Below are 13,256 nucleotides of genomic sequence, written 5' to 3'. Positions count from 1 at the left end.
GGGGCACTTGCCAGGCAGTCTAGTCCTTGGTTTTTAGGGGCATACATGGTGCATGGAAGTTCCAGTGGTCAAAGGGATGAAATTGCCAGTATGCTGGGTGCCATGCAGCCAGCTCTGAGGCCCTGGAGAGAACGAAGTTGGCTCTCCTGGGCTTGGAGGCTATATCCTGAATGTGCTAGACTGCCTTTTGCCTGGAGTACAGAGTGCTGCATAAGCTTGGGGGGCCAGGATTATGACTGTTCCACTGGGTCGAAGTGGGGTCATGTTGTTGCAGCCTTTCCTGCAGACATGGCGGGATGGCGGCTAGGCCCAAGGGTTGTGGGGATGCAGGGGCTACTGGGTACCAGAACTTGGTACACAGTGGTGGGGACTCTGTTTTCAAAATGGTCTTATGCCATAGCAGCTGTGTGTGAGGGAGAGTGAGGGATCCAGCATGGGTTTCCTCTCTAGAACAGTACAACCTCATGGACTCCAGGCATCTCCCTATACTGGGCTCGGGGGACTGTGAGAACCGCGGGGCTCTTCTGTGCCTGGGAATCCAGGTGCTTGTGGTGGTCACGTGAAAGTCTGGGGGTCCATTTGCTCTCTTGCTCACCTTTTCCCCATGATATGGATTCCCTGTTTTCCCTGAGCACACCCAGCCAGGTGTTTTGCATCGCTCTGTTCTGCTACCCTAATGCGGTCATCTACTTGTAATTTTTGTCCTTTGTGGACCAGGTCAGCATGGAACCCCTCTTTTCAGTCTCCTTGTTTGAAAATTTTTTCTTTGAAATCTCATTTATAATAATAAACTGTTGGTAATATTAAGAAACCTCTATTTTTTTCATATTCATACATTGTTATTTATTCCCCAAATGATGCCTTAGTAAGACTCAATTTATATGAAAAAAATCTATCACATAATAAATAAAAATATACAAATTTGCAGTACATGTTTTTATAAATAAAATTAGGACTGAAATTGCATTAAATTTTTAATAGGTCAAATTCTTCAGCATGAAATTGTGAGTAATTTCATTATCATCACCTTTTTTTCCTATAGGAAAAATATCTGAAGTTTAAATAAAGTGTTATAAAATAAATAAAAAAATCAAAAGTCGTGCTGTGATTGTAATTAAGATAGAAACATACTCAGTACATTTTGAAAGGAAATAAAATTATTCATTTGATTAAAAGTGCTTAATATTATTATATTTGCTTTTAGAAATGCACCCATAAAAAATGCTGTAATCCTAAACTTTGCACTCTAAAGAAACGTGCAGAGTGTGGCTCTGGGCTGTGCTGTAATGTAAACACTTGCAAGGTAAGATTTCAAAATATTACATTATTTTTGTAAATAAATGTTTGTTGTCTTTTTCATTTTCATCTTTCAAATATTTTACTTTATATATTATCTGTGGTCAGCTTTTAGTTTGGGGCCTACTTCCTAATAGCATATGAACATTTATTTTATATCTCAAATATTTTGTAGAGCATGGTTTCAGAGGATATCTGTATCGTTACAGCCCAGCCAGGTGCCCTGCCCACCGCCCGGTAAAGGCCAGTATACTGAGACAGCAGGGATTGCAGTGGAGAAAGAGTGTTATTTTGCAATGCGCCCAGCGAGAAGATGGGAGTGATTTCTCAAATCCGTGTCCTTGAGAATTTGAGGGCTAAGATTTTTTAGAGGTGGTTTGGCAAACAAAAGGCTAGAGAATTGTGTCTGCTGATTGGCTAAGGATGAACTTGTAGCTTTGGGAAGCGGAAATCACCTTCTCAGTTGGGACATTTCCTAGATAGCGGTCTCCAGGTTTGTGGGATCCATTCTCAGCCTGTCCACGGGTCCCTGCACGGTGGTGGGGACCCTGTTCTCAAAATGGTGTTATGCCCTAGCAGCTGTGTGTGAGGGAGAGTGAGGGATCCAGCATGGGTTTCCTCTCTAGAGCAGTGCGACCTCCTGGACTCCAGGCATCTCCCTAAACTGGGCTCGGGGGCTGTGAGAACCGTGGGGCTCTTCTGTGCCTGGGAATCCAGGTGCTTGTGGTGGTCACCTGAACTTCTGGGGGTCCATTTGCTCTCTTGCTTACCTGTCCATGGTCTGACTGACATCAGTGTGTCCCCTCGAGTGCAGAGTCTGAAAAATACCTCAAAGACCAGTCTCAGGCCTTACAGTAACAATGCCATCTATAGAAGCAGTTGGGGATGTCACACATCATGCACCCATCAGGAAGAAGACATGCCATTATTCACTGAGCTGTTGCAGCAGTGAGGAGCTTTGGGGACAATGGTGGGTTAACTTCTGGATCTATCTATACTTTTACAGAAATCATGGATTACCTCATGGATTTTCATTATTTTAATATAGGAAGTTTCATTGTTCCCTAAAGGTTTAGGTATTAAACCTATATTCTATTATTTATACTATTGTATTTGTTTTCAAGTTGATTACCTATTGTGTTGGTAAGTAACAAATCTAATTCAAATATAGTTGATTTCAAGATTCATGGGATATCCTTAGGTCTCTTTCAACCTTCTTATCTCTGCTTTTCACTGTGTGGTTTTAATCACTTTTGGAGACCCATCTGGTTTTTACATTCAATAGCAATTCCAAATTATTTGGGTGGTATGAATTACTTTTGTAATGACAGAATGTAGCTATTTAAGGTTTAAATAACTTATAAAATATTATAAAACAAGAAAACCACACACATTTGGCATGCAATGTTTAGATAAAGAGACAAAACTATTTAAAATTCTCATTTTGAATATATTATAAGAAGGGATCAATATTCAGCAATATATAGCATGTCAAATACTGATGTGTAGCTTTGACAAGGTGCTCTTTTCTACTCTATGGACTAATAATTAAAGCCAGTGATCGTTTGTTTTCAAGTTGCAGGAATGTAAAGGCCACTGTAGGGTTAGTACTTCATAGCAGTAGACCTGCTGCATTTCCCTTAACCAGAGCTCTGGTTTTGGCTTTTGTCTCTAAACACTGGGATTGAGTATTAAGAATTTTCTAAACAATCCACTGCCCTTTGTCTACATCCTAAAGGGTAGTTTGTTAAAACAGAGATAATTGCTTTGTTTAGTATAATTAAAAATCACAGAACAAGTTGCCAGGGAGAGCCTAAGAGATCATAGCTAAATTGTACTATGTTAGTTCACATTAATTTTCTCATGAATTATGGCATAGAATTTGACTTTTGTTGTCATTCAAAGACTCACAAGTGTCTTATACTCTGCTCTCATTTTTATTTACCGTGAGTGTAAAAGGTTCCAATTTTCTTTTTGGTCTACTTTCAAATCAACCAATTTCTACCAAAGCTTGTCTAAAATTTAGAGATTTGATTCAATTATTTTTCTTATACATATTTAGCTTCGGTAGGCACAACTCCAAGTGCAAGTACACAAAACACAGTTTAATCAGCTGTTTTGCTAACCCTTAAATTGATTAACATGTTTCTAACCATTACTTAGATATTCCCATCGGTAATTTGGAAAAAAAAAACAAAACAAAAAAACTTCAATTTGAATGACATAATACCAAGTGTGTATCCATCAGTTGTAACTTGATGATGAGCAGCCAAGCAAAGAAAAGCAAACACAGACTTAAGAAGCTTAAGGTGAAGATTAATCTGGCTTCATGTTTAGTTACATCTTTGTTTCAAAGAGTCTCTACAGAATTTCTATTGTATTTCTTAGGTATCTTTGCTTTTTAGCTGATGATTCTCAATATGTGATATATACAAGTCATCGTGGCTCTTTAGCTTTGTGTAGTACATAGTGTACAATATTTCAGAAGAGTAGAGAGATTCATTTTTAACACCTACCTTCATTCTTGGTAGTGGAGGAAAATTTTACTGAGAGTGAAATAGATACATATTTGATTTTCTTTGTCTCACAGATATATGATAAAGGACATTTATGTAGGAAAAAAAGAGATCTGTGTGATTTACCAGAATATTGCAATGGAACATCTGAGTTTTGTGTAAATGATCGCCATGCTGCTGATTGGGAATTCTGCAATGAAAAGAGCGCCTATTGCTATAAAGGAATATGCCGAGATTCAGATTTACAGTGTTCAAACTTATTTGGAAAATGTAATAGTTTTACCTTTTCTCTGGGCTTCATTTTTAAGTTGTAGTTATTCTAAAGTCAGTAATCCACCCTATAGCCATACTAAAAAATGTCATCTTTTACGTTCAAATTTGGAAAAAAATTGCAAACCAAAACAGCTTTGAATGTTGTCAAGAGGTAACATGGGTCTAATAAGTACAGGATACAAATAATAGGACATCAGATAAATCTCAGGTGTTTGATGGAAAGAGAATAGATTATTTGAATAGTAGATAACAGAGTAAAATATTGTTTTATTTATCAATAATATCTGCATGATAATACAATTTTTTTCTGTTTTCAAGTGGGTAGTTTTTAGTGTTTCTTTTTTTGTGTGTCAGGTAGATGACATCAAAAATTTTTAGCTGATGACATTGAGTTGGCATTGTTGTCTGGATGTCTCTATACTGATTTGCCACACTTTTTAAAGCTTTTCTAATATTTTTTACTATTAATAATTGGAAATCCTTATGTTTTCAGTTGCTAAAGGAGGTCCTCGACTGTGTATAGAAGAAGTGAATTTTCAAAATGACAAATTTGGAAACTGTGGTGGACGTTGTAGTTTCAGGTGGGTATTTAGGAAATTATACCTTTCCTGAATGCATGTGTATGGGTTGTGTATGTACTACAGAGCACACTCATTACAAATGGGAGATAGCCCCATTATATACAGATGGATTTATATCTTGTCGTCCATAAGACAGTATACGTTCTGAATAGCTTTAGTGTTTATTATCTGAGTGGTATTTTGAATTATCCTCATATTTTGAATTGTTGTTTACCTAACACATTGTGTGCCTAGTGAAAAATGGATAATTTTTTGTACCTCATCGTTCCAGACATGTCTTTTGTGGAAAAATGGTTTGTCACTGGTCACATTCACAGATAGTACCAATCATTGACCATGATGTGCAATATACTTATATTGAAGGCTTTGTATGTTTGTCTGCACATTTAAGAAATTCTTCAAGAAGTGATGAGACCTATATGAAATCTGGTACTTTTTGTGGTCCATACAAGGTAAATATAATTTTTATGTGAAACTATGTGTGGTGGATTTGTATGTGAGTGTCTGGAGACAGACAGACAGACAGACAGAGAGAGAGAGAGAGAGAGAGAGAGAGAGAGAGAGAGAGAGATCTTACCTTCTTTTAGCTATAAATTTTGGTTACTCCAGCATGATATTAAAATACAAAGATCACAATTTCTGTTGGTTAAAGGAACTCTTGCTTTACTATTTATTAGTTTTATTAGAATTTTTACTATAGGTATTTAAACTTGTTTTTCACCACTAGAGAATCTAAGCCTCCTTGTTAGACCAGGGTCTGGTCTTCAAATAATTTGTGTGGACCAGGAACTAAAAGAATAAAATAATACACCGAAAAATGTCAGAACAACCTGAATAATAAGAACGTTTAATATAACCAGAAAAAGAGCCAAGTATTTAGTTTCATAGCATTACTGCCCTGCTGGGCCCCTGGCCCAGTGAAAGCCAACACACTGGGACAGCAGGTGCTGCAGTGGAGAGTAGTATTTTGCAAGGTGCCAGGCAAGGAGATGGAGTAATTTCTGAAATTCATTTCTCCAAGAATTTGAGAGAAAGAGTTTTCAAGTTTTTAGCTTGATCAGCAAAGGGCAAGGGAATTTGGTCTGCTGATTGATAGGGGATGAGCTCACAGGGTTGGGACGCACAGAAATTATCTTCTCAGTCTGAAGGGTTCCTGTGTAGAGGGTTTCAGGGCTGTTGGCTCCGTTCTCATGCCTGTCTACAGGTCTGGTTGGCATCTTTAGGGTCTCCAGGATGCAGAGTCTGAAAAAACACCTCAAAGACCAGTCTTAAGATTTACAATAGCAATGTTATCTATAGAATCTGAAGTCTTGGGGCATTTTCAACAGCAATGTTATCTATAGAATCTCAAGTCTTGGGATTTCTGACAGCAGTGTTATCTATAGACGTGTGGTGGGAGTCACAAGTCTTGTGCCTGTCAGGGAGGATAGTGCCATTAAGTGTAACCAATGACAGAGCAAGGAAGTTAGGGCACAATGGCTGGTTAACTCTTGGCTATATACTATATTTTTATAAAAATCAGACTTTGATAACTATTTATACCTTGTGGCTCTACACTATTTTAATATGGACAGTTAGACCAGTAGTTGACAAAGAAGACTAATTGGTTATAATTAAAATGACTCATTTATTTGCTGATTAACCTACTCCGTTAATACTTTCTCCAAAAGCACAAAGCATGGAAAGTCTTTTCCCCTCCTCTAATACCTTATCCTTTGTGTCTTATCCATTTAACTGTTCTTGAGTTACATCCTTTATAATAAACTGGTAAACATAAGTAAAGTGCTTCCCTGAGTTCTATAAGCCCTTTTCACAATTTATTGCCTTGTGGAGGGAGTGATGGGAACCCCCAATTCATACCTGGTCCGTCAGACGTCTGGCTTACCTGTGACTTGCTATTGGCATCTGTGGTGTGGATAGTCGTTAGAGTCTGAGCTTTTTAACTTGTGGGATGTGGTGTGACTTAGTCAGTTTTTGTTTTGCTATGAAGGACTACCTGAGGCAGGGTAACTTGAAAAGAGGTTTATGTGGCTCATGTTTCTTCAAACTGCACAAAAAACATGACACCAGCATCTGCTTCTGGAGAGGGCCTCATGCCCCCTTCATTGATGGGAGAAGATGAAGAGGAGCTGGTCTGTGCAGAGATCCCATGGCAAGAGAGAGAAAGTAAGAAAGAGGCAGGGAGGGAGGTACCGGGCTCCTTTTTAAACAAGCAATCCAAGTGGGAACTAGCAGAGTGTGAAGAGAACACACTCATTAACCAAGGGCAGCACCAAACCAATCATGAGAGATCCACCCCCATGGCCAATCAGACCTACTTCCTCCAACTTTGGGGATCAAATTTCAACATGAGGTTTGGGTGATTAAATATTCAAAGTATAGCATGCTGCTACCTCCATGCAGATAGATAGTGTTAGAATTGAATTTATTTTTTGGATGCCAAGTTGATATTAGAGAATTAATTGATGTCAGAGAAAACATCCACTGATTGTGCATATATGCTAACACACATAAACTTGTGTGTTAGCATATATGTGTGTATGCAAAGAAAAATTTTATAAAACAGTACATATGACTAAGGAATATGAAAACTTGTCACCTAATTTGTGATTAAATAAACACAAAGTAAATTAATATCCAGATATTGCCTTTGTCTTGTCAATTTGGCATTAAAAATGATATATGATGTTGAGAAGTGTATCTTATTAATATCATCCCCAACCAAGTAAAATTAAGCATATACTTTCTGGAAGATGATTTAGAAATGTGTAGGGAGTCAAATATAGTATTATATATTTTTATCTGTTTATAATATAATAATATTAAATTGATTTTCAGATATTAATATATACATTAGCATAGAACAATTATGAGTTATAGTAGAGAAAAAAATCAAGGCACAGTAAATGCCAATTTACTATGGTTGATCAGATGAATTATAGTATATCCAATATGGAATACAATATTTCTCTTTAAAATGACATTTGCAAAGACTTTTTAATGAGTTGGAAGCATTTCCAGCCTCTGAGTGGAGGTTTCTCCAAGTTCTTGATGTTAGTTGGAAAAATAATTTCAGGATGCACATCCTAAGCCAAGCAAGTGACATATTTTATTGAAAGTCAAAGTACACTCTCAGAGAAGAGAGTGCACATGGTCCAAAAGAGCAGCTGTACAGAGAGGAGGTGGCTTTAGATCTTTTGTGGTCATATTGATTAAGTGGAGGAATATTCAAGGCCAAGGGGTTGGCTTTTACTAAGAATTTGTGTAGTAATTCCAAGAATTGGATTCCCTCCCACTTTTATATTGCGCATGGTTGTTTTGGAACTGCTGTATTGATTTCAAGTGTGCAGAAATCTTAAAACCACAGTGTAAATGATACTGTAAGTAGCCAAAGTTCACGTAAGGTGGCAGAGGTAGCTGACAAGCCAATCAAAACCGGTTCTTGTCTAAGGTTATCAGCCCGTCTAGTTGGCTTCTGCTTAAGAGTTGTTTACTTTAATACCTGTACCTGATCCTCAAGCCCCTGCATGTGGTCTCAGCCCTGTCTCTTAGTCTCCTACTGTAACAGAAGTATATTTGTAATATTATGTTAAGTGTAAAAACAGAGCACAACTTGCCAAACATGCATTTCTACTCTTTGGATTGTATGGATACGTGGAAATTCTATGGGTTGCAATTTCTACTAAAGCATAGATCATATCCTTGGGTCAAGTTGTCTTGCTGAAACTCCCCAACAAAAGATTGCAGCAACTCTGTGGTTTTAAGGCTCAATCATTATTGATTTATGAAAAGTAAAAATTAAAGCTTTTCAGAAGAAGCCCTGGGATCAAGTCATGCAGCATAAATAGCATTCGAGAGTATTTAAAACCTGGGAAGATCTAATAAAACACATGCAAGATAGCTTTCACACTGACAACTGTGAAACATTAGAGAATCAAAAAGGCTTATGTAAATGAAGGAATGAACTCTACTCATTAATTGGAGACTCAATATTGTAAATATGTCAGTGTTCTCAAATTTAATTTGTGAACATGTTGTCAAATTTAAATTCTCAGGAGGTTTTAAATTTCTTTTTATATCGGGAGGATGCTGGCATGCAGATTTTAAAAAATTCATAAGGGACCAGGTGCAGTGGTTCATACCTCTAATCAATCCGAGCACTTTGGGAGGCTGAGGTGGGACGATCCCTTGAGCCAAGGAGTTCAAGGTTATACTGACCTATAATCCAACCACTGTTCTCCAGCCTCAGCAACAGAACAAGACTCTCTCTCTAAATATATATAATATTTATTATATATTATTATATTAGTATATATATTATAGTATATATATACTAATATATATACTTGACCAGTATATATATAGTATATATATTAGTATTATATATTATATAATAATATATAATAAATATTATATATATTTAGAGATATATTAGTTCATATAATAATATAATTGGCCATTTTGTATTTTTCCTTTTCATACAAAATGGCCAATGCAATTTCAAAGAAGAAAATGGAAGCTGGAAATTCACTCCACTAAATATCAAGGACTACTGTAAAATAAAAGAATTTAAGAAAGTGCACCATTAGTACAAGGAGCAGTTAACTGACCTATAGACTAAAATACAAAATATTATTTCAGAAGAATTGCAGATCATAATGCTTTAATAAATATTTTCAAAGAAAACTTAAGTGAAGTAAGTGATATGCTCAAAGATTTTTTTTAAATAGACATACAATGAGTTGCAAGGAAAATATTAGTAAATGCATTATATTATGATTACAAACCAGCAAATAAAGAGTTGAGGTTCCAGACAAATGGACTAGGCATACTTTTTCTTATTCCTTTCATGATATGCAACTAAAAATCCCTGAACATTATGTAAAAAAAAAAAAAAAACCTGAGAAGACTGAAAAGTAAAGAGAAAAAGGCAAACCAGTTGGGGACTTTGAAACACCAAAAACAACACAGCAGTGAGTTATTTTTTTTGTTTTGCCTCCTATGTCCCAAACTGGGTGTCAGAGAAGCCAGCAATTGAGAAAAGCCAAGTGGCACAGACAAAAAGAAATCCTCAAGGAAATCCCTCCTTCTCTAGGCAAAGGAAGAGTCTAGCAATATAGTACATGTTTAAACTATAACTGCTCTACTTCTACCAAATTACACAGAAAAAATTTGCCTCACATCCAATCCTGCCAGGGTGCCATTAGCAGAAACCTAGTGGAGGGCCTGTCCTTCCCTCACCTGAGCAGTATTTGGGAGCCCCTCCCACCCCAGGTACTAATGGAAACTGTACTTCCAATTATACTTGGCAATAATGAGGCAGTGTCCCTTGATTTCCTGCCAGAGTTTTAACAGAGGAGTACTGTTAAAAGAAAGGTTTCACAAGATTCAGAGTCTCATAACACAATAATCAAAATGTCTAGGTTTCAATCAGAGTCACTCTTTCTATCAAGAACCCCCAAAATAGCAACTTTAATGAGAAAGGACAACTAACAAATATCAATACTGAGATGGCACAGATGTCAAAATTATCCTTCAAGAATTTAAAACAGTCATCGTTAACATGTTTCAATGAGCAGTCACACATGCTTGAAACTGATAAAGCAATAGGAAGTTTCAGCAGCAAAGAAATAGAAGATATAGAGAACCAATCAGAAAATTTAAAAGTAAAAATTACAGCAATCAAAATGTAGTACTCAATAATGGGCTCAGGAGAAGAATTAAGAACAGACAACAGAATCAGTGAAGCAGCAGTTATGAATAGACTATAAGAAACAAATTTCAGCAACAGTGACAATATAGAAAAAATAAACCTTTAGTGACATGGGATTATAACAAAAAGATATGATGTTTATGAAATTTTCATCCTGGAGGAATAGGAGAAAAAGTTTAAGAATGAGAAATTATTTGAAAAGTAATATTGTGGATATTTTCCAAATTTGGCAAAAAGGCAAAGCCTACTACGGATTTGAGAAGCCAAGCAAAACCTATATAGGATGAACCCATTGAAATTCACAGTGGGATGTACCATAATGACATTTCTAAAAATTAAGGACAAAGGAAAGGAATCTTTGAAGTAATGAGTCTGAAAAAGTATCTTATGTACAAGAAAAACACTTTTACACTGGCAATTGAAATAAAACCAGATCAACCTAAATAATAAGTGATATTCTTCAAAAACAGTGAATTTTTACAAGAATGAGCGATAAGCAGAAGCATTGCGATGAGGAATGAGTGTGCTGTAACAACCGTGGGTACATTCGAGGAGATTGAGGCAAGGGGAAGCAAAAACAAAACAAAACAAAACAAAAAACAGTGTATGTAAGTAAGTTGTTTTGAGTTAAAGAGAACAATGGTTAAAAGAGTTTATTTCAAGAATCAACATTAGTTTGTTATTTGAGACAATGTATCAGGCAAGTTTTCTTGCACCTCGGGCTAGCTGTTCTTGTGACTCCTGTAGCAAGGTGCACTTTGAAAAGCCTTTGGCAAAAGTTTTGCTTACAGGCATACGTGCGTAAGAGCCCTTCAGGGTATCTTGTAATACTTTTTATCATAGACATGTTTGCATGAGGGTCCTCCTTCACAACCTCCTGGCTTTGTTTTAAAAAAAAAATTTTTTTTTGGTTAAGATTTGAAACAAATGACCACATTTTTTATTTTGACAACTTTCACATTGCATTTTGATCAAGATCTTCCTCCACAAAGTTATCACTGATAAACCATTTTGTTACTAGGTTTTGATTTTTCCTCAGTACCGGACAGACTTGTCCCAGTTGTTGGTCTGGTCCAGTGTGGAAGGGAAGTGACAAGGAACGGAATATTACTCAATTATAAGAAACAACAGTGATCTAGCAGTGCTTATATTTTTCCTGGATTGAGCTTGAGCCCTTTATCCAAAGTGAGGTGACACAAGATCGGACGAATGGGCTCCACATGGACTCGCCATCAAATTGGTACTGACTGATTAACACTATGGTGCTCACATGGTGGTGGTGTTCTCCAGGGATTAGGGGGTTGGGGGGGTAGATTCACAACTAAAGGACAGGGTGAGCATTGTGCAGGGGAGGAGCATGCCTCTAACCCTCACTAGGGAGAGACAAAGATATAAAATGTAACCAAAATGTTTGTACTCTAATTTCCTGAAAAAAAAAAAAAAAAAAACAAACCCTTTTAGCCACATTTTAGCAACAGGAGGTTTAGAAGCAATGGTTCAGGGTAGATCTACCCAGAGTCCACTGTTAGATTCAAGTTTGTCTGTTTTATAGATGTTGGCTAGCATCTTAAACCACTGAGCGAACATTATTCTATTAGGATATATACTTCTGTAGATTATTGGCAGGCAACAGGTACAAAGTTTAAAGGAATTGATACAAAACAGAACAGAAAGGAGTATAATAAATCCCTTTTGTATAATGGTTCTGAATCCAGAGCCCAAGCCTAAGGTTATCCAAGTAAACAAGTCAAAATAACCATGGGGAACTAGGTGCGACTGGCTGTAGCCCTGTGGCTTGTTTTCTTATTTTGTGAAACTGTAGATCTCAATTTCCACATAGGAGTTTATCTAAGTACAGCATGTTGTATTACTGATGGCATAGACATTTGTTATTTATCCAGTAGATGATCCAGAGCTATTTTATCATCTAGCATCCCATGACTGGGTTGAGTTAAAGCAGAGAGTGAGCAACATTTGTGTTAGGGATGCTGTTAAAGTCACATACTGAGTCGATCAAGGAGCTTTTTTAACTGATGTGTAGACCTAGGCTTGGCATGACAGCTTTAACATTTTGACAAGGTACTCACAGAAGCTACTGATTGTGAAATTCTAACTATACCGTTACTCTGCCAGGTGAAAAATTAACCACAAGCAAGGAAAAATTAAGAGAGGGAGACTCTCATTATGACAAGGAGTCTGGTTCTGGTTTTTTGGGAAAAGCTGTCCACACCATGAATTTGGCAACTTTTTATTCTGGTTTACACTTTGAATGTCCCTGGTTATGGCATTGGGCATTTTGGTGAACTCTATGAGTGGCCCACACCTCAGTCACAAATCTTAAGAACTGAACAAGTGCACAGTGTTATACTCTGGTTTTTGTTTAGAAACATTTTTTCTCCCTGTAGTCATCTAGAATTCTACCAGTGATAACCAGAGCAAGACTGATTTCTTTGCAATATAAGTTTATTTGTTTCAAATTTGATTTCTTTACCTAAGTGCATAAAGAATAGTGTTTGACCACATAGGGATCTCAGATTTTAAAATTTCTTGAGGCTAGAAAGCCAAACAAAGGCAGATTTCAGACTTTGTCTGCAGTACCTATAAATAGTTTAATATATGGCATCCTCATCAGAGATTGGTAGTATAGCCACTGTTTCTAACTGTATCTTACTACAAAGAGAGCAGACTCTTATTGAACATATTCAAAAAACTATTGACCACAAATAACAATTTGCATAAGTAGCTTTCTAAATTTTGGTCTGAACAGGCAAAATAAATAAAGTCAGTCCTCCACATTCATGGGTGGGTTCCACATCTATATGTTTAACTAACTTTGGATAAAAAATATAGAGGAAAAAAGTAGATGGTTGTATCTGT

At 36.7% G+C, this 13,256-nt stretch overlaps 1 protein-coding gene across 1 annotated transcript in view; it reads left to right on the top strand.

Moving 5' to 3' along the window:
* Positions 1 to 13,256, top strand: part of LOC105878174 (A disintegrin and metallopeptidase domain 3) — a 118,710-nt gene that overhangs the window by 77,714 nt on the left and 27,740 nt on the right. Inside the window, exons 13-16 of the mRNA XM_075997194.1 lie at positions 1,205 to 1,303; positions 3,887 to 4,082; positions 4,579 to 4,666; positions 4,938 to 5,118. Of these exons, the coding sequence (XP_075853309.1) occupies positions 1,205 to 1,303; positions 3,887 to 4,082; positions 4,579 to 4,666; positions 4,938 to 5,118 (564 nt within the window). The remainder of the gene's footprint in view (positions 1 to 1,204; positions 1,304 to 3,886; positions 4,083 to 4,578; positions 4,667 to 4,937; positions 5,119 to 13,256) is intronic.

The sequence above is a fragment of the Microcebus murinus genome, chromosome 24 (assembly GCF_040939455.1).
Source record: "Microcebus murinus isolate Inina chromosome 24, M.murinus_Inina_mat1.0, whole genome shotgun sequence".
NCBI lineage: Eukaryota > Metazoa > Chordata > Mammalia > Primates > Cheirogaleidae > Microcebus > Microcebus murinus.
This window is presented reverse-complemented; position numbering and strand designations above follow the sequence as displayed.